The sequence below is a fragment of the Uranotaenia lowii genome, chromosome 2, assembly GCF_029784155.1.
Source record: "Uranotaenia lowii strain MFRU-FL chromosome 2, ASM2978415v1, whole genome shotgun sequence".
Lineage (NCBI taxonomy): Eukaryota > Metazoa > Arthropoda > Insecta > Diptera > Culicidae > Uranotaenia > Uranotaenia lowii.
Window position 1 is genome coordinate 368258397 of NC_073692.1, and position 25420 is coordinate 368283816.

The 25420-nt window shown below is 38.2% G+C and overlaps 1 protein-coding gene across 3 annotated transcripts; it reads left to right on the plus strand.

The window, feature by feature from the left end:
* Positions 1 to 9254: 9254 nt before the first annotated feature.
* LOC129745937 (mobility group protein 1A-like) lies at positions 9255 to 25038 on the plus strand. 3 transcript variants are annotated; one of them, XM_055739336.1, is made up of 3 exons: positions 9255 to 9412; positions 23557 to 23751; positions 23879 to 25038. In XM_055739336.1, exons 2-3 carry the CDS (start codon positions 23602 to 23604, stop codon positions 24062 to 24064), a joined length of 336 nt encoding a protein of 111 aa, XP_055595311.1. In that variant the 5' UTR covers positions 9255 to 9412; positions 23557 to 23601; the 3' UTR covers positions 24065 to 25038. The 3 variants fall into 3 exon arrangements, with proteins under 3 accessions (XP_055595311.1, XP_055595312.1, XP_055595310.1); XM_055739337.1 differs by lacking the exon at positions 9255 to 9412 and adding an exon at positions 17518 to 17674; XM_055739335.1 differs by lacking the exon at positions 9255 to 9412 and adding an exon at positions 20547 to 20700.
* The last annotated feature ends 382 nt before the right edge of the window (positions 25039 to 25420 follow it).

Consider the following 25420-nt stretch of genomic DNA (forward strand, 5'->3'; position numbering starts at 1 on the left):
CAGTGTTGCACTTTTTGCTGTCATCGTGTATTGCACTAGATTTGAACTGAAAGTGAACAGTGTTGCACTGAAGATTCTGTTAGAGCATTTAACGGAATCCGAAAAAAAGCTAGAAATTCTGGGACTGAGCGAAGTCCGTTGGCCTAACACTGGAGGACACGGTCTGAGCAAGTCCTGCTTTACTCTGGAATACGAGGAGAAAAAGCTACTCGGGAACGAAGAGTTTCCTGTTAAGCCCCAGGCCGATGCGGCCCTCATTAGATGGGAACCGATAAACGAAAGAATAATTGTAGCCATATTTAGAACACGGGTTAGAAACCTTACAATGGTCCAGTGTTAGGCGCCAACTGACGTTGCCGATTTGCAGGAGAAAGAGCAGTTTTACAGTCAACTGAACAGCGTGATAGAGAAAATTCCGGAGGGTGACATTCGTGACATCCAAATTCATTTGGGCGACTTCAACGCAAAGATTGGCTCCGACATTCAGGACCTTGAGCGCATCATGGGGCGCTATGGCCTAGGATAGATGAGCGAAAACGAAGATCTGTTTGTAGAATTTTGTGGCCACAACAACATGGATCGCTTTCCCCCCATCGACCAGCACATAAGGTCACTTGGGTATCCCGAAATGGCTGAAACGATAACCAAATTGACCATTCGGCATCAGCCGAAACTGGAGAAGGGGACTTCTTGATGTCCGTAACAAACGAAGCGCAGACATTGCACCTCGTCCTTGGCGAGATACGACTGAGAGTTGCGCGTGTCCAACGGCGCGAGGAGAAAGTCGAGAGAATCCAGAGGTAAAAAGGAGGGCATACGTAGAACAGCTTGAATCCCGAGCCTCGGAACTGCTGACAGAAGGAACAGTCGAAGAACAGTAGTGTGGAATTAAGAAGGCCTTCATTGCGACGAGCCATGGTACTCTCGGTAAAGTTTGTGGAAGAAGAAGGAAATGGATGTCGGATGAATTTGGAGGATGGTCGATGATCGTAGAAAGGCGAAAATCGGAATTGAGCAGGCATGTACCGGGTCAGCCAAAGCAGCCTCCTGCTCACGATATGCGGAGCTGGAAAATGCAGTTAAACGAGCTTGTAGACGAGACAAGAGAGCCTGGACAAACTCCCTAGCCGAAGAGGGGGAAAGAGCCGCCGCCAATGGAGATATCCGATTACTTTATGACATTTCTCGCCGCCTCAGTGGTGCAAGGACTAATGCAAGAATGCCGCTGAAAGACCGAGCAGGTCAGTTATTGACCGATCGAACAGATCAGCTCAAACGATGGACTGAGCACTTCGAACAACTCTTCCGAGTCACGAATAGCGATGGCCAACAGAACCCGCAGCTTGAAGCGCCAACAGTAAGTCGCATAAATGGCGTCAACTCGGAAGCGCCTTCGCTGGCTGAAATAGAAGCGGCAATCGATAACATGAAATCCAACAAAGTCTCGGGATCGATTGCACCCCCGATTTCGCTGACATCTGGTATACTGCAACATTCTCGGCCGACTGGATGCAGGGTATCCTCGTAAAGGTCCCGAAGAAAGGAGAGCTGACAAAGTGCGGCGAGGCATAACGTTGATCTGTACAACCCTCAAAGTACTCTGCAAAGTGATCCTGAACAGGATCCAGGAGAAAATCGACGCTACACTCCGACGATCACCACCACAACGCTACGAATCATAGTAGAACAAATCAACGAACTCCAGGACTCTCTTCTGCTGGTGTTCGTTGATTTCGAGAAAGCATTCGACCGACTTAACCATGAAAACATCTGGGCGGCTCTAAGGCGAAGCGGAGTACCAGAGAATCTACACAGAAAAAAAATCTGAATCCTTAACAACACTGAAATTGAAAACCTGTATCATTACATGACGTGGAACACGATTTATTGATGTAAATTTACAAATTAAAAAAAGTTGAATCCTTAACAGCACTGAATTCGTATGACACAAATATTACTTGACACGGAACGCGATTATTTGATGTAAATTTACATCACATATGATGTAAATAAAAAGAAGCATCACATACGACGGAATTTTCAGTGCGAATTAAATATTACACGTCTTTAATATTTTACATGTCTTTAAATTTTACACGTCTTTTGAAGTTTACAGACGCGGAATATTCAACTCGCACTGAAAATCCTATCATATGTGATGCTTCGTTTTTGTTACATCATATATGATGTAATGGAAATAGAGATTTCTTAAAATTACACGACATGGAATGTGATGAGGACATTGAATTTCAATTTATTAGGATCAGACAAATTTAAACAAAATGTCAAGTCAAAGTCGTGCACCAAAAAGTATTGTTTTAAGCAGTTTTCACGCGATTAAAGTTCCCAGAGATCTTCGTGAAGCAGGAAGCGGTTCTGGAAGCAGCTCCAAGTTATTCAACTTTGGATCCGGTCTTCGAGAAAAAATAAAAGTGTGAATGTGACTACTTATATAACAAATTGTGAGATTAAAAAAATCATCGTCACCAAATGAAATAAATTAAATTAATAACAAAAAGGTTTTATTTTTATTATGACATGAGATAATTCCATTATTGAATCATAAATACCGATAAATAAAACAAAACAGATTCCAATTGGAAAGTTTTTCTTCCAATATTCAGTGGTTTTATAATTTACATCATTTTTATTTTACATGTTGCCATATTTTACATCATTTTTTATTTTACACGTTGCAACATTTCACTGGCGTGTAATTTCCAACTAGCACTGAAAACTCCGGCATATATGATGCTTCTTTTTATTTACATCACATGTGATGTGATTTTACAGATTTTTTTCGTTGTGTGTAGTCCATCTCATCGAAGCACAATACGGGGCATTTTCGTGCAAGGTCTTGCACGACGGTGTCTTATCCGAACCAATCCCGGTAATTGCTGGAGTGAGACAAGGATGTGTCTTATCACCGCTACTTTTTCTAATCGTAATGGATGAGATTCTGACTGGATCGATCGACTGTGCACCGAACCGAGGATCGCCGTGGAATCCTTCACCAATGGAGCAACTGAACGACCTTGACCTGGCTGACGATCTTGTTTTGCTCGCACAAACACAACCGGATATGCAGAGCAAACTCGACGACCTCACTGAAAGTTCCAAGGCAGCAGGTCTCAAAGTCAATGTCGGAAAGACCAAGTCGATGGGAATCAACACAGGAAATCCTTCCAGTTTCATGGTAGCTGGGCAACAAGTTGAGAAAGTGAAGTGCTTCCAGTATCTTGGTAGCCAGATAACGCCTGATGGTGATACCAGGAAAGACATCAATACCCGGATCAGAAAGGCCCGATTTGTGTTTGCGAGTCTCCGAAACATCTCTCTACGTACGAAAATCCGAATCTTCAACTCAAACGTCTAATCCGTATTGCTGTACGGGTGCGAAACTTGGTGCACATATGCGGTAGCGACGCAAAAACTGCAAGTATTTGTAAACCGTTGCCTGCGGAATATCATTCGCGCTTGGTGGCCTGGCAATTGGATCTCGAATGAGGAACTACATCGCCAGTGTCATCAAAGGGCACTAATAATCGAGATTCGGGAACGTAAGTAGAGATGGATTAGGCACACGCTGCGGAAAGATGTAAATGAGATTTGCAGAGAGGTGCTAGATTGGAATCCAGAAGGACATCGAAGAGGAGGCAGACCCAGAAACTCGTGGCGGCGAAGCCTAGCCGCTGAAATCCGAACTGTCGACGAGAATTTTGACTGGGACCAGGTGAAGATGCTGGCTCGATGCGATCGTCAACAGTGGAGGTCTTTTACCACGGCACCGGAGGATCGGCGCGGGATCGTTAAGTAAGTAAGTAAGGGACCCTAAATGAATTCAAAAGTTCTTTAATATTGCGTCTTCACTTATTTTATGGACGCACCCTGGAAGCCTGGACAAAAAAACTCCCTTTTCCAACTTAGAGTGTCAATTTGACACTCCAAAAGTAAAATCTTTCTAAGTCATTTGAATTATAATCTAATTTCATATAAAACTTATATCAAAAGAAACCTTGTAATGTCAGTAAAATATGTTTACCTACCTAAAACTACTAGTTTTCTCATTATTCAGCATGAAAGAAAAAAAATCCGAAACAACATGCCTCAGAAAAACTGCTGTAGTTCATATATTACACGTCCAAAAAATATTTGTCTTATGCATATGAAAGCTGAAGTTAATTTCTACATCATGAAGCAAAGAAATATTTTTTTAATTTTTTTTTTTTTATGATATGGTCACAAAAAGTAAAAAAAATGGTCTGAAAAACCTACTTTTCATTCGATTGCTAGTAAAAACTGGTAAAGCTTTTGAAAAAAATATGACTACAAAAGTTATTCTAATTTTAATATTTGGTTGTCTTTAGATTTTTGATGCAACCAAAATTAAATTTTCTAAAGTTGACTACCTACTTTGCGCGATTTTTTTACAAATTGAAATTTCATCTGTTTTTGTGGTCCACCGTCAGGTTGTGCCCGGATTTTCAGTGCTTTTACTTTGTTTGGACAAATCAAAAGTATATTTATTGGAAACCACAAGCAGAACGCGTCCAGCAGAACGTGTTTGTTTGACCTTGACACTCCTAAGTCTGATGAGGGTAACGAAACCAAGTGCGGATGAGGGTTAATTTTGATATAGATATTTGAGTCATTTTCGTATTTTTCATATGTTTTGTAGTATTGTAACTTCTGGATTTTTTACGCGGTAATATGTACCTCCCAAAAAAAAAAAAATCCGCGTAATATTAATTCCCGAAAACCGCGTAAAAATTGCGTTAATTCCCGAAAATCGTGTAAAAAAAACTGTGAAATTGCGGAAAACTGTGTAAAAAAAATGTTGAAGTTGGGACAGGGAGGACCTGACTTGAATGATTAGATATGGCTATTGTCATGAAAATGATATGACAATCAGAGATGTTAAAATCGCGAGTCTACATACTCGCACTTTGCCCTTCTTTGCAGAACGATTTTATTTCGTTAAACTCAATCTGCAATGATGCTATCTAAAGTTCACCTCGGAAAGCATCAGGAGGTAAGCTTCGGGTAAACTCGGCAGGAGTAAACAGCAATCGGGGGGGAAACATCAGCGAAGCAAACGAACAGTTCTGCGAATTAAAGAAAAAATCGTTTTCGTTCGGCAGCCGAACACATCAATCGGACAACGCATGGGGGCGTGGCTAAAAGTGATGGATACAAGGGAACGGGAAACGAGCGAGAGAAGGGTGCGAGGAATGTTAACTCGGTCCGTCGGGCAACGATCGCTCGTGAGCATTCGTGTACGGCAAGCTTCGTTCTGTTGTTTCATTGGTGTGATTTTATTCCTGCGAGGAGGGGAAAACATCAACTCGGAACTGTTCTCTTCGTTTTGTGTGCAATCACGTCATGATTGGAACGAAGATAAAATCAATCTGCACACAACGAGTTAAACTCGGAAAAAATCAGCCGAATGATTCTTTCCGAGGCGAGTTTAAACACCGCTGATGACAATGACATTGAGAACTTAGACCTGAGACCCGACACATTAGACAAGAGACATAAGACTTGAGACCTTAGACATTGGACGAGAGACATGAGACTTGAAACCTGAGACATGACTAGACCGGAGACATGAGACCTGAGAGCTGAGACTTGAGACATGCGACATGTCTGAGGTCTCATGTCTAATATCCAGGTCTCATGTCTGAGGTCTCAAGTCTCTTATCTCAGGTCCAGGTCTCAAGTCTCATGTATCATGTCTCAGATCTCAGGTCTGATGTCTCCAGTATAATGTCTCTTGTCTCAAATTCTTACATTTTCAAAAAGTTCATAATGTTTTCCTTTGAAAACGACTAAGGAGAATATTTTTCACAAATACCGCGTGAATTGCGAAAACCTCCGTGTAAAAAAACGGCGCAAAAAACCGCGTCAAAAAAAAACTTTACTGTATTTTGTTATTTTAATCTTTTTAAAAAATTTTATATTTTTTTAAATTTTGTTATTGTTGTCCTGTTTTAAGCTTTGTTAATTTTTTTTCAATGGTTTTTATTTTAATAAATTTTGTTATAATCATTTTTTTTTAATCTTTGTTACATTTTATTTTTGAAATATTATCTGTTTTAAAAATTAATATTTTTCATTTTTGCAATTCTTATAAAATTTTAAATAAAATTCTTTATTATATGAAATTTGGAAATTCCTACAGTTATTTTAGGTGGATACTCGATGTATCATTTGGATTTAAACTGTTATCTGTTGTTTTTTTTTTCGATTATAGTCGTTTTACCATCTTTATGGCATTCGCGACTTTATCAACGTTGCAGTTGGCGGATCGTTATTGAAAAACTTATCCGATACAACTGTGTTCGATGTTTACTCTTGGGCTCGAACTCGCGGACATCGGCTCAGGAGACATCAGACTTGCCAACTGAGCTATATCACAAGCCCACATTATCTGTTGATATGCATGCAAAATATGAGGGTCTTACGAGCATATGAGAGCGATTCAATCCAACTCTTATGGACTATAAGTTTCCTACTTATAGAATGCGTTAATTATTGATTTTTTTCGTTTTAATTGTTTTAGGAACCTTCTGGGACTAAGTCCCAGATTTTCGGCCACACTTTTTTCGGAATTAAATCGACTCTTAACGTTTTTTTGAATTTTTAGTCATTTCATTTGCCGTCAACATGAAAATTTAAATTTCCCGATTTTCTTTGGCCCTCCGTTTCGCGATTTTGAAGTACAAAAAATTGAAACTTGAGCGCTTTAAGGTACCCCTAAATCAAGAGCGATTTCAAGAGCTGAAATTTAGCACTGGTCAGTTTTTGGGACCAAACTACAAAACTTATATGGTCGGTTTCCGAAATTTGACTTGAACCTTTTCGTTGTCACCATAATGAATATTTATGGATTATTAATGAATCAACTTTAATGACAAAACCAAATTAGCCATATGTGGTTTGTTTAAATAATTATTGCTGTATCAATCTAGTCTTACTATCTTGTAATTTTTGCATAAGAACATTTAACTTTGAATCTTAACTCAGTCTTAATTTCAGATTTGTCTCACCTAGTTTTAAAATCATTATTCTGAACCTGGAAGTTTAATCTCATGTTGAATAACAACTTCGTGCTCGCTCAAATCGCAATTCTCTCCTTTGTCTGAATCTGAATACCAAATCGATTAAATTTAACTACCTAATTTGAAAAAGAATTTTTAGAGTTAGTTAATATGTAAATTAGTCAAAATGAGATAATTATAAAAATAAATCTACAACGTAATCGAATTTTTTTAAACTTTCTCAGCCGATATTCGAGCTTCACTTTTCCCATAGAAAAATATTTCAAATCCATTACAAAAATGCATGAACTGTTCAGCTGCTGTAAGCCAGAAAATGACGAAGCATCTGCATATTCCCCCTTTGACAAACAAGTAAGAAGGTACGGAAGGTACCTACCTAAGCCCTGGTACTGTACTTTCTCTAATATGATCCGGGATCGACCCATATAAGTAGAGAGAATCATGCGTAATATAGGATCGATGCGTCCTTTTTTGTGTGCTGGCTATGCGCTTTAGTCAAACCGAACGGCATGAAGCGGTCCTTCTTCGAATGCCAGCCAAGCGCACATTTAAAGGGACAAGCCAGCAAGCTACCGAAAAAAAAGCGTTTCCCTCCGAACCAAAGCGCATCAGAGCCGACGTATGCAGAAGGTTTGTATGAAAGGAAGAAAGACTGTTTACCTGGAGCCAAAAGAAAAAAGCGCCAAATCTCTCCCTGTGTAGTTTGATATTCGATGTATGATTTAGAAGAATTTATCAAATTTTGCTCATACAAAATTGTTTCAAAACAACAGAAAATGTTTCAAATTTTCTATACGAATTCTGATATTTTAGTTCAATATTTTCAGGACAAACAAAACATTCCGATATTAGGTAAAAAGGTTTTCAGCTTAATGATTCTTATTTCAAATTTGAGAGTAACATAAACAAAATCAAAATTAAGGTCCTATATTTAGGTCAAAATAGTTTTTCAGAAAGTTTACAGAACCGAATTTAAAATTAAGATTTAGACTAAGCATTAAGGTTTAAAATATACGATTCATATTTCATATTCTTAACTCTTCAAACTTCGGGTTTAACTTTTAAACATGAGTTTAGAGATACAGATTTAAAATTCAAATTCCGGTATAAATTTACGATTATTAAGATTTCAAACTCAGATCAAGGCTGCGGATTGAGATTTCTGATTAAAAATTTAGGATACAGTATTCGTATCACATAAAAATTAAAGAATCAGAATTAAGATTCAGAATCAATTTAGATTTCAGATTCAGATTTCAAATTTATATTTAAAATTTTTATTCATATTTAAATTTTCGAGTTTCAGTTATTCGATTCAGATTTATATTCTAGATTCCGATTTAAGATTCAGATTTCAGAGTTGAAATTTCAATTGCATGTATTCCGATTTCAAATTCAGATATTAGACTGAGATTTCAGATTCAGATTTCAGTTTCAGATTTCAGATTCAGATCGAGATTTGAAATCTTAGATTTCAGAAGCAAGATTCCAAATTTTATTTTTAGATTACAGATTCCGATTTCAAATATAAGATTCTGATTTTAGAATCAGATCTAAATTTCAGGTTCCTGATTCAGATTTCAGATACAGATTTCGATATCAGTGTTAGATTTGAGATTCAGGTTCCAAATTCAAATTTATGTTTGAAGATTCAGATTTCAGTTTGATATGCATTTGGACAATGCGATATTGCTATTAAAGATTTGAAAATTTAAGCGCTTCTCGGCGTTCTGCTTTTGGAATACTTTATCCTGAAATATTCAACTTCTAAACGGTCATTGCCTAATTCATAGTCATCCGTAGTAAACCTTCCCATGCTTAAAATCAGCATTTTATTTTTTAGATTTAATTTCTAATGAAATAAGGATTTTATTACTCACAAATCAACCCTTCTACGGTAGTTCATGACGAAAAAAGCTCTGCCCAATCGGAACAGTTCATCCTCTTTGGAATGACTGCAAAGAATTCGACACCGCACATGAACGCATTCATCACACTCACACATTGACACATCCAAGAGCGATGAACGCTCGCCCATTTGTGTGCGGGTAAACTCCTTCCGCAAGGGCGTTGTTGGTGTGCGTGCATTTTGGTCGTCGTTTGCCGAATCCGAACACCGATACACAAACGCGCTCTTCTTCTGTGCTCATGCAATGCAAAGGCCTGGCGCTCGCTCGCTCAGCTAAGCTCTGCCTGCCAGCCAAGTGCCATATAGCCAGCCAGTCAAAAGTCCCTAGGTAGATCTGTTCGTTCAGTGGCCAGTGAAGTGTTCGGTTCGAATTTCCTATAGGAAAAAAGTGATCATAAATTAGTGCTACTTTAACGGTGAAATTCTCCGAGAACTTGCTCCGGTAAGTAGATTTTCGTCTTCTAGGGCACCTGGGACCAGGGTTCAAAGAGTTTTTTCCGCGATTTCCGCAAAAATTAGGCCCCATTATCCGGTCGAAATCGTCATTTTCCGAACGACTGGCTGGCGTGGCTTTCCGAACAAATTTGTTCTATGGCGGCCATAGTAATTTGTTCGAGCACAGGTCACGTCAGAAAATTGCATTTTTCTCCGGATTTTGACCCGGGGCTTATCCGGAACCGTGGCCAGGGCCACTTTTGTGGTCTTTCCCCACCAGTTGCAATCGCTTCCGGGGGGATTTGCTATTTTCGGTCTAAGAAAAAAAATCATTCAAAATCAAAATGGCTCAAGCTTCATACAAATGGCTACCACCTCAGTACTGGCCGTAGAACAAATATCAAGGGGCAAATTTTGAAAAATAAATTTCTTCAACCAAACGGCGCTAATCCCAAATCCGTGTTCCACGATCGTCCTAACTTTTCGACCCCTGTCGTTTGGTACCATTGTTCCGGGGTCTCCGGAGGAAATTTTCCGATTTAATGTGATTTCGCGCCAAAAATTTCACCTTTTGCTGAAAAAGTTTCATATTGGAGGGATCCATCTTCCTCTAGTCGAATCCGAGAAGGCCAGTTCGTTGCCGACGACGGATATTCATTCATTTCAGAGTAGGAGAGCCGTGGCTCGCACACAGCCAAACGAACTTGCTCGGTTTGCTTTTGAGTTGCCTTCTTCCACGCATACCATATCTTGTTCGCGGTTGTTAGGTTGTGTGCCTAATTTTTGACCGAACGCTGATGACGGGGAAGAACTGATAAAGCATTCAATCGTAGCGCGGATTTTCATGAATGAAAAAAGGTGGGAAGATGTTCATGCCAACACCTTGGCCAAAGTTACGTGAATTTCCTAACAGCTTGTAAATATTTACCCGCCTTTATAATAATGACAATATAAAAAAAATCTGTAACAGGATTTTTTAAATTGAAATTTGATTTTTCTATTTTGTTTTTCAGTTTGTTTCCATTTTGTTTATGATAGTAAATGTATTAGAAAAGGCTAAATAAAGGGGCTAAACAACTTTTATTGAATAGTTTTTTAATTTTTTTATTCAAGCTAGTTTTCTTTAATTTTTGTTTACTTTTTGAATAAGCCAGCTAAATGCAATTAATGTAAATGATTTATAATAGAAAACAGCACCACTACATTCATAATTTTATGTTGTTCTGTTCTTGTCGTAAGAATTTGAAAATCGTGAAACGTAAGAACCGAACGGTCTTGTTGTTTACATTCCGTGTCATATTGGAGAAATAAAGCATGGCGACGTGCCTCCAATCCTATAGGAGCTTTCCGTTGAAAAATGTTTGATTTTCTAATTTCCGAGTGTTGACAACTGCGCAATCATTTTGTCCAGCGTAGCAAATGGCAACAGTTACTTTTGTGTTAACCGACTTCTTTTGTAAGAAGTGTTTCGTAGTTAACTCTAATTTATGATAGAACAGTTATTGCCTGCCTTGTTATTGCTGTCAATTTTATGTGAAATTTCATGATTGTCTATTCTTCGTCATAGCTAAATCGTCAAATTCGTCAAATAAAAATCGGTATGCTTATTGGAGTCTATGTAAGGCTGAGCACAACTATTTCCTATAAAAAATATTTGTACAGTTACCATATTTTGTCTATTTTTCCTGATGATTGTTTCTCAAACGGTTTCAGTTGATGAGTTCAACATTTTCCATTCATTTAATTTTTCTCATAAGATTATTGATCCACGCCACCACCAAGCATCGGTGGTGTTGTTCATTCCAAATTTGCAAATGAAGATCTAAAAAAAGTGCGTTGAACATCAATTCATCAATGAACAGAAGACTTAAAATGAACTAAATTACGAGCTTTTTTTCATTCATGTTAAATGAATCTCGGCTCATGTTCAACGAAAATTGGTTGCTGTTTCCTTTTTTAATTCTAGCGTAACATTTCAAAAGGGCGAAACTGCCGAATGTAAACAAATCGAATTAACGGTCATTCCGGATGCACGCGGTTGCACTTTACCTATCAAACGCGGTTTCATCTTAAAATTATTTAAAACTTTCAAAAAATTGATAAAATTCAATTGGGCGAAACTTCCTGTTGATGCATTTTCGTTGGAATGTGAAGTTACACCTATTCAAAATGGAGTGAATTTTTCTATTCGTGTAGAGCCAAAAGGCGTAACTGAGTTGACCGTGTGTGACAAAACGGCCTAATTAGTTTTTGCGTGTAGGATGAATGGGCGTAACTTCAAAACCAAAACAAAAACGGCCGATCAATTGGGCGAAACTTGCAGGCGTAACTGAAATCGAAAACAATAATAGGGCGAAACTCGAAAATCTCTGAAATTACGAGAAAAAAGTTAAAGTTCTTGATAACCATCGAACAATAAGTGAATATAATGCACATTTTTTGATTTTGTTGAACAAAAAGTGGTCGATTTTATAAATAGGATTTGAATAGATGTTCCGAATTTTCAAACGCGTTTTTCTCGTTTCGAGCTAACTGCTAGTTTCGCCCTTTTTAAATGTTACGCTAGAATTTATCTCGATATTTTGCAAAGGATTGAAGCAACTGTCTAATCACAAACAAACGGAACCAAAACGTCGGTTCCCATTCGATTTCAATGGCATTTTGGTACCAAAACGTCAGTGTGGTACTAAAATGTGAGTTTGGAAATTTGCTTCTCGTTCTGCCCCGTGACATGGGGCTTATTCTGCGACTCGAGTGACGTGACTTACGGAATTTCCTATCGTTTTGCTGACTGAAATAGCCTTTCTTGCCTCGAAATTTTTGTTCGGATGAGATGTTATTTGACTTCAGAGCTCATCGATACACAAATTTCTTTTCTGAAGCATTTTCTGGAAGCAGGACGAAGTAGTGAAATTTCGTGACTCACGTCACTCGAGTCGCAGAATTACTCCCATTGACCACCGCAGAACAAGATTAAACGTTTCGAGGGATTCAGACTTAGTACATAAAACGGAAGCATAATCTTTTTCACGATGTATATTTACGATTCCATGATTCTCCGGATATCCGATTACAGTTTGTACATTTCTCACAAAATTCTCAAAGAAGAGAAAATTTAGATCATTTTTTTTGTCAAATTACAAAATTTTGAAAATCAGTTAAGCTTGAGCTCGGTAACATTTTAACTTAACAGGTTTTTTCATAGTTTATTTGACGACTTTTTTCTTGTATAGAAATAGGAACAGAATGTAAATATCAATATTATTTTTATTTATTTCAATGAAACTGGTAATCAAATTATTTTCTAACTTTTCCAACCCATGCAATTCACGGATTTTATTGATTTGTTTTGTACTCCGAACTGATTATTAAATATTTATTGGAACTGAGCAAGATAACTTAAATATCATACCGTATGGGAGTGATTAAGCAAACACTAGCGACACCATGTCCTCCATAGAAGAGTTTAGATTAGTTAGGAAGCTTTTGGAAAATTTTCTCTTAACAACAAAATGTCGAATATTTACCAGGCATCGCGGATTGTCTTATATCTTTGTCAAATATCCTGAAGAAGGAAGTCCCTCAAACGCTGCTGCTGACCAACTATACGCGTTACGCGGGTTACCATGGGTGGCCCTCTGGTTGTAGTGTGTTGAAAGTTCAGCAAAGTTTCAACTTGAAACTTCATGGCTGCATATAAGAAAACTACATTTACTCGCGACGAATCTCTACAATCTCGGTGGACGTGGTGTTATCTGACGCTTACATCTTTTACATTTTTTTGTGTCGGGTTCATTTCACTAGGTTAATAGGACATAGTCTCATAACCGAACTGGATATTAAATTATTTATTAATGTCAACACAAGTTGGTATACCAATTTTAACGATGATCCCTTCAAAATTGTTCGAAATGTGTCGTACTTTAGATTGATTTGAAGTTGATTCATGTTATATTGGACCATATCCTAAAAGATGTATGTATGTATGTATGTATGGATCTGTTTGACTGGCAGAGAGTTTTATACTCTATATCACCACTACTTGTTTATATGTTGATTTTCGTTTTTTCGTAGGGATGCTCCTTTTTTTCATAATTTTCGATCATACTTTCTGTTTTTTAAATTTTCATGCGAGCTTTCTCTAGGAAACTGAGGATTTCCTTTAGTCTTGTTACTTCAAAATTTTGAATAATTTCGATCAGATTGGAATATCGATCCCAATCATAGTGATTCCTTATATGATTGAACTGAATGCATTTGAGGAGTGCATGCTCGGTGGTAAAATTCGTGTTGCATAGTTCGCACAATTTTGTGTCTCGAATTTTCATCACTCCTAAATAATAGGGTGAATAGTCATGGCCACTTAGTAAGCGATTCAAAGTGCGAATTTGAATGTTGCTTAGTTCGATATCCCAATACCAGGGTTTGGTAGAGAAATTTGATTGTAGTTCATAAAATTTGATTCCTTTACTTTCATTGTGCACCATGTTCCTGTACCATAAATTCGTGGATTCGAGTGATTCTGATTTGTATCTCATGTATGCATCATCGAGTCTCAGTTTGTTCTCGAGTAATATTGGTCCGTCTAATCCTTGTTTCGCTAGAACGTCTGCATGTTCATTTCCCTCTATTCCGACATGTGATGGTATCCATTGTATTTTTACATTTTTTGTTGTAGCTAGTGAGCATATGTCGTGCGTGACTTGATCAAATTTTTTGTTTGTTATGTCCCTTTTTAAAATTTTACAGGCCGACTGGGAATCGGTGAAAATTACAACTCCAGTTCTTTCTTCGTTGTGTATTTGTTCTAAAGCTACTCTTATAGCTAAAAGTTCTGCAGTTGCAATGTTAACATTATTTACTAAGGAAATGCTTATCTTTGTATCGGAAGAAGCGTCATAAATTCCAATGCCACATTTGTTCGTACTTTTAGAAGCATCAGTGTACCATTGGTCACGGTGACTATAATGGTTATTTATCATTTCTAGGGCCAGTTTTTTCATAACGATTGGAGATGTTTCATTCTTTTTCATTGTTGAGCCTATCATTTGATCTTCTATCTCGACTCTTATTTCTATTTCTGGTTTTGTTTCTGTGTATATCGTTTGAAATTCTTGTACGTTTTTAATGTAGATTCTTTCTAGAAAAGTGTACTTTACTTCACTTTGAACGTTGTCCAAATCTAAAGAGTGTAGTTGTTGTGCAATTAGATCGTTACGATGGATATGCAATGCAATACGTTTTTTTGCTAAATAGGTGCGTTTGAATGTCAGCGGTTCTTCTCCAGCTATTGCTGCTAGTGTGTTAATTGGTGTAGTTTTAGTACATCCTGTAGCAATTCTCAGACATTGTCTATTCGTTACTTCTAACATGTCACAATATTTCTTAGCTGTTCCTCCGTAGATTACTGCGCCGTAGTTCAGATAATTCCCGTACAAAGCTTTATGGTACAGCATCATCACTCTTGGTGTGCCACCATATCTTATACCACTGATTATTTTTAGCATGTTTTGTCTGTCCAACACATTTTGTTTAAGCGTTTTAACATGTATACCGTATCTGAGTGCCTGATCAAGTGTTATACCTAAATATTTGTAGCTCCTCACAGTTTCTAGGATTTCTCCTCCCATTCTTAAGTGGAGTTGTTTATCACTTTCTTTAAATAGCATTGCCTTTGTTTTTGAGCTATTAAGACGTAATCCTAACTCCGTAGCTTTTGTCATAAATCGGTTTATTTCTGATTGCATCTTTTTAATGGCTTTTTCTAAAGATTTTGCTTTGACAATTTTTAAAAAATCATCTGCAAACTGTAAAGTTGTTATATCTGGGTCAAGGTTTGTATTATGCAAAGAAGCTGTGTAAATATTGAATAAAACAGGTGACAATACATCGCCCTGTGGTACTCCAGTACAAATAGTTTGGCTGATAATTCCTTGATCGGTGTGAATGAGGGTTTTCCGGTTGTTTAAAAAGTTGTAGATCCATGTACATGTATCTTCGTTGAAACCATTTTGTATCATGATACTGTATAATTTATCAATGTCGACTGTGTTAAAAGCATTTGAAAAATCAAAGAAGACACCAATTGTGGTATAGTTGGCTCTTCGTGCTGCTTTGATTAGGTTTGTTGCATATGTAATACAATGTTCAGTAGACATACCTTTGCGAAAACCAAAAGATAAATCTGGGATGACATTGTTCTTTTCACACGTTTGTTGGGTGTCTACTAATACTGCTGCATTTAATATTTTTACAACGGTTGGTAAAAGCGCTATAGGTCGGCTGGAACTTATTTCGTTTGGTGGTTTGTTGGGCTTCAATATAGGGATAATTTTTATTTCCTTTAGGTGATCGTCTAGAGTTGCTTTTTGCCACATTCCGTTTAACAATTCTATTATTTTTGTAACTGAATGTAGATCTAAATTTTTTAATGCATTATAGTTTATATAGTCTGTACCTGGTGATGATGTTGGGGATTTGTTTCTTATGAAGTTTTTCCAATGTCGATAGGTTAATATGGATGTTCTTGTATTGTTTGCTGGTGGGAGAGGTTCTCTGTAATTTGATGGGCCAAAGTTGCTGGTGAGAAACTGTGAAGCCATATCCTTGCAGGTGTTTATAGGATTGTTTTTAGGGTTGGTAACAGGGAGGAATTTTAATCGTCTAACGAGTTTCCAATTTTCATGTGAATTTCTAGGATCAATGGAGCTGGAGAGTTCTATCATTTTGTTTTTAATGTGTTCAAGTTTGGATTTCAAAAAAATAGCAGAAGATCTTTTCCAAAAAACTAGGTTTTCACTACTACAGCATTGATTGTAACTACGTAGTGCGTTTTGTTTTTGTTCATAGAGCTGTGACAACTCCGAGCTCCAGTAATATTTTGGTGTATGTTTGCTTATTTTTTTGTGTTTTTTAGTTATATTCTGGGAAAGTTTAGACAGATCTTTCAAGTCTTCGAATTCCCAGTGCTCAACCTGTGCCATTTCCTCCGATATTTTTTGTTTATCGTAGTAGTATTTTTGTTTACGGTTTATCCTTAAATCCAGACAGATCTCAATAAATAAGTGTCCACTTCCTCCGAAATTTTTATCAACAACTTTCCATTGAACCACATTAAATAAATTTAGGGAACACAACGTTAGATCTATAGCACTAGATCTTTGATTGGAAACTGGAGGAATGTAAGTTACAGCTCCGGTGTTCAATAATAATAAATTAGCTCCTATTATGGCATCATGTACAATTGTTCCTTTACCGTTTGATTCTTGGCATCCCCATATTACATTATGACTGTTAAAGTCACCTCCTACTACTACTTTACCGAATCTAGCTGTTTCGTTAAAGAGTGTTGTTATGGCGGTTTCTAAATTATCGTTTGATATTCTTGGGTTCACATAGACGACTACTAGAGCCAGATCTAATTTAGGTATGAATATTCCCAGCGTTTCAAAATCGTCTGTTGTTTGTAATTGAATGTTGTCAAATTTAAATTCCTCCTTCAAGAATATTGCTACTCCTCCATACCCGTCAGCACGGGGTGCCAGATGTCGATGATAGCCTTGAATATTCCATCGTAAAGTAGAAATCTGTTCTGGTTTGACCCAGATTTCCGAAAGCAATGCTGCATCATAGTTTTGGGTATACAGTTCGTGTGTTAGTTCGTTTTTGTTTCGAAATAAACTTTGAATATTTGCCTGTAACACCTTGAAATCGCCGGTGAACATTATTTGTCTCCTGCAGATCCTAGCATTTTATTTAATTCACCCAAGATGCAAGCTGATATTTCTCCTCCTTTTGTGCCATGTGGTTTCATAATAGTTTCTAATTTCATGCTAATTGTTGAAATTATTTGTTTCAGTTCTTCTTGTGATTGTTTTTTAATTGTTTCCTCAATTTCATTTTTAAACCTCTCTAGCTCTCCTGTTTTATACTTATTGAACATCCCTATGCCTCTTGTTTCCTCTTTTTCTTCTTCCATTTTACGTTTTTTGGCGAATTCGTTTTGATTTAATCCCAAAATACTAGCCACTCCTGGTACACTATCTGTTTCTACATTAAGTTTGTTTGGTTCTTTATTTTCTTTTTTAGATCTATTTCTCTTGTCGTTTGAACTCCACTCACTTCGCTTTGGTTGGAGTTGTTGTGGAAAACTACGCCCGCTAGCTGCAACTCTGGAGTATGATTCTGCAATTGTTGGAAAATCTTCTGTAGTCCTCAAAACGTCAAACATATTTTCAGTTGGAACCTCGTAGTACTGCCTTGCCTCCTGGTAAGTCATGCATTTCTTGGCCATTATTGCCTGTAAGTCGTTTTCTTTCTTCCATCTAGGACACACTCTATCAGTCGTCTTATGATTAGAATTTGGACAGTACAAACATTTTAAAACGTTACAAGAATTTTCTGTCGAGTGTTCTACAGCACATGACATACATTTTTCAATCAACGCTTTACAATTTTTGGACAAGTGGTTATAACGAAGACATTTAAAACAGATTATCGGTTTTCTAATGTACGGTTGGACTTTGTGTATCACAGAATATATACTGATGTTATTTGGCAAAGTATTAGTACGGAAAACTACACCCATTTTATACGTGGGTTCCTTTTTCTTGTCTTTATAGCGATGCATACGAAAAACGGAATCTATTTCTGCTTTGGCCTTGATAAAGTGTTTTACTTCTTCGTCTTTCATTTCAAGTGGTATACCAGAAATAACTCCTGTCACCGTGACGAATTGTTTTGGAACATAAGATTTGAATCCCTGTAGATTTAGATTCTGGCAATTTGCCAATCTATTGGCATCTTTAATATTCCCTACGTACACTGTTACTTTGTTTCTAGCTGTCTTCCTGATATCATCGATACATTTGTCAAAACCATTTTGGTGTAGCATTATTCCTATTTGTAACCTGTTAACAACTTTTCGTTTTTCTACATCTGTGTTCTCTACTATTACGCGATACGGACGGCAATCCCCATTTTGGTAATTGTAGTTTTTAAATGTTTTTCTACTTGCTGCGTCGACGTGATCCTTTCCTCTGCTAGTTGTTTCCATGTCTTCTTCCATCCTTTCTTGTCCTGGATTTAGTGTCGGTTGATTGAGGTTAAGTACTGATGCTGCTCCATCTGGAGCAGCATCCTCGCCACTCATCTTAGTACGGTCACTTATTTATCACAGAAGGTATACTTGTGAATTTATCGCTAAAATTATCACAGTTCTTCTTAATAATAATGACAATACAACAGTTTAAAATAGCCAAAAATCCAAATTGAAAAAACGAGCATCCACACTCTTTCAATGTAAACATTGGAATCTATCCTAAAAGATGTTGGTCAATAATCTAACGTTATTTATCATCCACATTGTTTCAGTCGAATCGATTTCTTTATAAGATGTAAATTCAATTTATGTTTTGATCACTGAAAAATTCATAATAATGTAAGCCAACTAGTTAACGAGAAATTTGCAATTGAAAAAGATGCATATGAACTTGACTTTTTTTTTTTTTTTTTTTTTTGTTTCGATTATAGTCGTTTTAACATCTTTATGTCATTCGCGACTTATATCAACGATGTAGTTGGGGCGGACAAGTTATTGAAAAACTTATCCGGTACAACTGTGATCGATGTTTACTCTTGGGCTCGAACTCACGGACATCGGCTCAGAAAGCAACTGACTTGCCAACTGAGCTATATCACAAGCCCATGAACTTGACTTGAGATCGTAGTTTAACATAGAAAATTACAAAAAGTTGCTGTAGACAGCCGCTATTGTCGGAATCATATCTCTTTTACAGTTATTGGATAGATTACAAGTAAATTTAACATTCTGCATTAAAAATTAAAAAAAAACTGCACAGTATTGTGTACAAATGGATTTTAAATGGATGTTCGTAGCATGCGTGTTTTTTCGAACACGTTGAACGCCACGTGTCGATCGGTGGTCGTTTACCAGCATTCGTTTTTCAAAGAAGAAGTTATGTCGCGACGCTCAACATTTTCATTTTGGTTTTTATGCTAGAGTAATGTCTGCGAAATTTAAATCTGTAAAAGTCATGTTAACTGGCGTCAGTAACAGTCCTTTTAAATAAGCTCGTCAACATGTGTATTCATTTCATTATGAGCTTTCTTCCATTCATGACTTTTCCTTCAATTGAATGAATCCAATCCATTCACGCTAACCAAATCGAAGCGATGAATCGTCGCCTCCCGTATACACTAGAGTCTCTCGCGTTCGGTACATTTCAACCGCCCGATATCACGTAGACCAAACCAACCAAAGAGCCAAGCTATCGAATCGACCGACGAACGACCAACCAGAGCTTCTCGAACGGAGGCAAAAATTCCCAATCCAAGCAAGCAGCACTTGAACGAACGGCCAACCAAATTCGTTGGGCGGTGTCTGGAACGTTCGTTTGGCGTAGCGATTTTTTGAATTGCCTCCACTCTGCTGAACAACATGAGAGCTGCTTCCCTGCATGAATGGGATCGAACGACCCGACCCTGGCTGGATGATGGGAGAAAGCGTGGCGGTTATGAATTTCTGCTCTATGGCGGCTCTGGCGTCTATGAGATGATTGATTTTTCTGAAAATTTGGATATTTCTTGATTTGTTTGGGGTCTTTTTAGATGTTATTGGGATGAAAATAGTTGCTAATATTCTTAATTAGGGGGTATTTAAGTGCTTTTTCAAGTACTTCCAGTAATAATGATGTTTTTATCCGCTAACCGGAACATGGCGATTGTGCTTGATGTAGACGGTATTGTGCGTTGAAATTTATTCTGGGAGACTTCTAACAATGAGACAAATTGAATGGAAGGCATAATTTAGTTGGGGAATTGAATTTTGATTGAAAATTTTCACTTTGAGACATTGATTTTCCCGCCCCAGAAACGTTGGAACAAATTCGATTTACAGGGGCTCGAAACCGCTCAAATGGCTACCGACGCCTTCAGACGGTTTGGAAACGGCCCGAAAGTTCATTCAACACTACCAACCGGCCCGTATCCATACACGAGGTGTTCATTCAATGGCACATGGCTCATGATGCCAGTGTTGGTGCCGAAGGTAGTAGAATGAAAGAAACGGCGTCAATTCTACCTATCCATCGGTCGTCCAAGACCAGAGCTCGTTTGGTTGGCTCGTATCGATTCAGTCGTAGTCCGATTCCTCGATCCAAACGGTTGTATTTTGGTAGTTGCTCTCCTTCGGGCTTCAAGTGAAAAATCGAAGAAAAAATTACAAGTCCCTCGGCTAAATTGGTGTTAGTGATATTTCAGCAGTTTTGAGAAAAGGTGCGTTTTTGTGTTTTTATACATATTTTTCTGTCTAAAGTCTGGCACTTAGCTAGATTTTGTCCTGGGTGTGTTAGTAGTGTTTACGTTTTTATTGCCGGTACTTTTTTTTGTGGGTTTCCACTGTTGCTTATCAGCAATAGTGTGTACGATTTGTGATAGTTGGTAAACTATTGGAAGAATGCTGCGCTACTTTTTCTGAAAAATTCGATAAAATCGAAGAACTTGTTATTCTAGCGGAAGACGCCCTCTTATCAACGCTTTCCCAGGAAAAAGCGGGAAAATTTTGAGTGCAAAATCGATATTCCAAGTGGCGTGGCTTTCTTGGATAGAGAACCAAGAGTTGGTTGAACAGTTTTCCCTACCGTGATTATTTCCCTAGCCTTATAATTCTACCGTTAACATTTGATTAGCGTCGCTTTTGGTGGGTTCCTATACGATTTGCTGGCCAATGACCGTTTTATGATATCCATATCATCTACCGAAAGGGAAAAGCGCATAAAACGGTCCGCTTTATGACGCACACGTCGTGTGCTGTGTCTCGCTCCATACAAAAAACGCACCGTCGTCCATTTTGTATGAAACGGTCGCGGTAGAAATGAGCGCGCTCGAGTGAGTGGTGACTGGCTGGGTGATATTGTACCAAAACGAGCAAACTCTTCCAATCAACCTTCAACGGCACAAGCTCAGTCAATTTGTATGAGAGAAGTTCGCTGTTCGGAGGAGCAAATTTGTATGATGAAATTGCTCCTGCTGCGGGCGAGTCGAAAAGATTTCCGTCGTCTGCCCATGCTGAGGTTGACCGAGTGCGTGGAAAGGAAACGACGACGAATGGAAGATAGACGAAGTTGTTTTTCGGTTGATGCGCGTCGCGTTGCTTCTTTCCATCGGTGGAAGATAACGACGTTTGGATACCCCGAATTTGGGAATTGGGATGCTTTGTTAGAAGATTTCGAAGTACGCGTTTTGTAAAAGATATTTGTCATTTTCTAGCGTGAGTTTTGATATTTTGGCTTGGGAAAGTGCACCTATTTTTCCACAAATTAGGCCGTTGTTTGGTATTTCTAGCATTGATTTGGAATAGTAAAAGCGGAACCCCAGACCGTGTAGAAACGGCTAGATGGCTTATTTTATGACAAAAGTTGGGCTGGCTGATATTAATGATATTGGAGTCGCAAGAACCAATTAAATTAAAAATTAGAAAAGAATGATGTACGACTTCGTTTTAACGGTAATTTTAGACTTCATAGTTTCTTACGAATTTTTACCTAAGAATTAATTTTTTTTATTGAACTTGATCGAAGATTTATAAAATAGTCCGATTGAAACGGAATTTCAGAACCGTGTGCCAGCCAACTGTCATTATTGTCCGTTGTTGTTGTAGGTGGAACACGTGGGGTCTTCTCAAATACCACCAACGAACGATAGGCCGCGCCAATCGGAATCTCGAACCGGCCGGCTACGGAACACACATCCGTCCGTTGGCCTCCATGAGGTTGGTTGTGTGAGTGTGTTTTCTCGGTGGGCCTCCAAGAATTGCGGTGCATTTCCGCAAACATCTGTACTTGTGTCGCCGGTCAATAAACACAACTTTTTTAAACGAAACAACACACTTTTGGCAATTGTAAACAAACTTAGAACAGGTCTTATCACTGAACATGTGAGTTTCGAGCCGATAAATTCAGAATTAAATAAAACCGTTAATCACAGATATCGCCTTCCTATTTTGCATTTCAATTACTTATTTAAGTTGCTAGATGAAAAATTTCAAAAGATTTACTTTGGTTACAAAAATATGTTTTTCAAATTTATGTAAAGCTATAAACCAAATTCGAATATAGTGTATTTCAATAAATCTTGAAAATCATTATGCTTAAATAAAATACTTCTACAAAATTAAAGAATTTCCAGCAAAAGTCTTCGTATATTTTCACGCCTTCACAAATTAAACTTCCTAAGCGTTTGCTTCTTTCTCCTCCAAAAACGCTTGGCGTTGTTGTCTTTCGAAGAACATGCTGCTATAGCCCAGCGCCATTTTGACCTGTTGTGGTGAGAACAGAACAAAGAACAACTCCCGTCGTTGACTATAAAAAAGCTCAAAGTGCCTTCGTTCGTTTTTGGTGTGTTGTTGGTTACTGCTGGAAACGGGGAACTAAAGCTCGCATGTACGCCTGCCTACTGCGACGTGGCCGTTACAAAGCTGCACAACGCAAGCAAGCAAGCAAACATCAAGCTCTCGGAAACTCAAGTATGTATGTCGAAGATGAGAGCGCGGCGGCGTCCCGCAGCCTGAATATGCTCACGTCGTCGTCGTCGTCATCATCATCGTCATTTTCGATAACGATTTTCAACCCTCTGCTTTCGGTCGTTATTTTGAGCGCCGAGGTGTTGTTGCGTCGAACTCGTTGAAAGTTTGAAATCGACCAACGGGAAAAGTTTGTTCAAGCATCAACAACTCACCCCTTGTCTCTTGTGCTACAAATATTCAGAAGCTTGCTACTAGGCCAGGGTAGGGGGGTGTTGCATCGGTGTGGAAAATTAGCGCCGATTCCGGTTATCTGTTTTTCCCTCCGTTTTTTCTCTGTTGGTAGCTTTCTGGTAGCAGCCACCATTTTGCTTCAGGCCAAATGTACGTTTATTGATTTTTTGGGGTTTTGATTCGTTCGCTTTCAACTGACTTTTCTGTGTAGGTTCCGTTATTTGTTTGTTGTTCTTTTATGTTCGTTGGGCGTCTCTTCTTGTTTGAGGACATATTCAGATTACATTTTAACGGTCGCTTTCATGTGCTTTTTTTAAATTAAACGTTACATGCTTACCCTTACCTTATTTTTGTTTTTTTTTCTCATTTTATTACAGATCTCTTTTTAACCTACCGTTAAACAAAACCGTAAATCAGTAACCATGTCTGAGAAGCCGAAGCGTCCTCTGTCCGCCTACATGCTGTGGCTGAACTCTGCCCGCGAACAGATCAAGAAGGAAAACCCCGGAATCAAGGTCACCGAAATCGCCAAGAAGGGTGGTGAACTATGGAGGGGGATGAAGGACAAGACCGTAAGTATCTTTTTTTTTTCAAAGCTTTGCTTTTCCATAAAATGACAAAATGCTCATCTTTCATCAAACTAAAAAAATGATTGACTAACATTTGCTTTTCGTTTTTTTTTCTTGTCATAAAAACTAGGAATGGGAGAACAAAGCCGCCAAAATGAAGGATGAGTACAACAAAGCCGTCCAAGAGTTCGAGCGAAACGGAGGCAGCAAGGGAGGAGACAAGAAGAAGAAGGGTGCCAAGAAGCCCGCCGGCAAGAAGGGCAAGAAGAAGGATTCGGAAGATGATGATGATGAGTCCGGCGAGGAGAGCGAGTAAATGCTCGATCCCCACATCCCTGGGTCGCACATCTCATCTACCTGTCTCTTCCCACCACCCACCATCATCAACAAACTATCCTTTTCCCAAAAATCCGTTTCCCTATTACCTAAGCTAATGTAATAATTGCAAGAAAACTACACACAAAAAGATTATTTTTAATTTATTGTAAAAATGTTCGGGGCCTTACTTCTCAAAATCAGTAACAACTAAAAAACCAAACAACAGCTATGGCACGCAATACACAGTACATGTGTTTTCGGGGTTTCCGGTTGTTCGGCTTGCCGAGTTTCCGGGACGCGATTCTCTCTGTCTCTCTCGATAGAGTAGGACCTCGGACCTAAAAAACAGGAACCAGTTGTGACGCCCAGAAAATTGATCAGCTCGGATGGAAAAGATTAACGACTCGTAGATACATAGGAGATATCGCGTCCGCACTTTTGCGCGGAACCCCGTTATCACTTGGCCACAGTCGCGCAGCCACCGCCGGATCCAAGCACGCGAGTAGCTTGTGTGGACACGGGCTTTAGATCTTCGTTCAAGAAGAAACCCATCCCGCTCTCGCAGCGGAGATATCCGACGGACGGAATCAATCTCCCTCTCCGATTCGCCAGACTAACAAATGTATGACGACCGCGCAGGGATTACACGAAGACGCGAGAGAGATAGCGAAACTAGCAACTGTTGTTGATACAAAACTGTAAAAATTACCTTTTAGACTGTTTCTTTTTTCATCCGACTTGAGCAAAACAATAAAATTAAAAACGTAAAATTCTGAACTCTTGATAAAACCAGCAAAGAAAAACAAGTAATAGGTGTATCCAATCCCGACACGTTTTCTTTGTACGAGACGTAAAAAAAATCACATTCATCCAAAACACACCAACAAAAGCATCCCCCTTTATTGTTTAAGGAAGGCCATGTAATATTAATGCAAGAAAATTTTAAAAACCTCGAAAAAAAAACCGTAAAAATCATACCTGATTTTAAGTTAATTAAAATAAGTATGGCATGAAGAAAAAAAATCATTAAAAAAAGTTATCTCTTAGGCGAAGCAGAAAACGCAAAAAAGTAAGACATAGGTGTAAACTCACAGCTATATAGCAAACACTACAAATGAAGGAAAATGAACGTAAATACTGGGTTGTCCCGATAGATGGGTTCCTTGCAACTTACGCGGGGCAATCTCTAGAGTTTACTTAGAACAAGAAGTTATTAGTAGAGTGAGCGTAGTGTGGTTTTTTCTTAAGTGAAATCTTACAAAACAAAAAAAAAACAAAATAAACGTGAAACAACCTGTTTGAAAAAAAAAACTATCAAGAATATTTTTCTTTATGAATCCGTTTTGCCAATCTC

Bases quoted from the DNA above. Each gene is read 5' to 3' on its own strand.
- LOC129745937 (XM_055739336.1), top strand. From the start codon at position 23,602: ATGTCTGAGAAGCCGAAGCGTCCTCTGTCCGCCTACATGCTGTGGCTG. The intron at 23,752-23,878 runs GTAAGTATCTTT...CATAAAAACTAG, and splicing joins GGGGGATGAAGGACAAGACC to GAATGGGAGAACAAAGCCGC.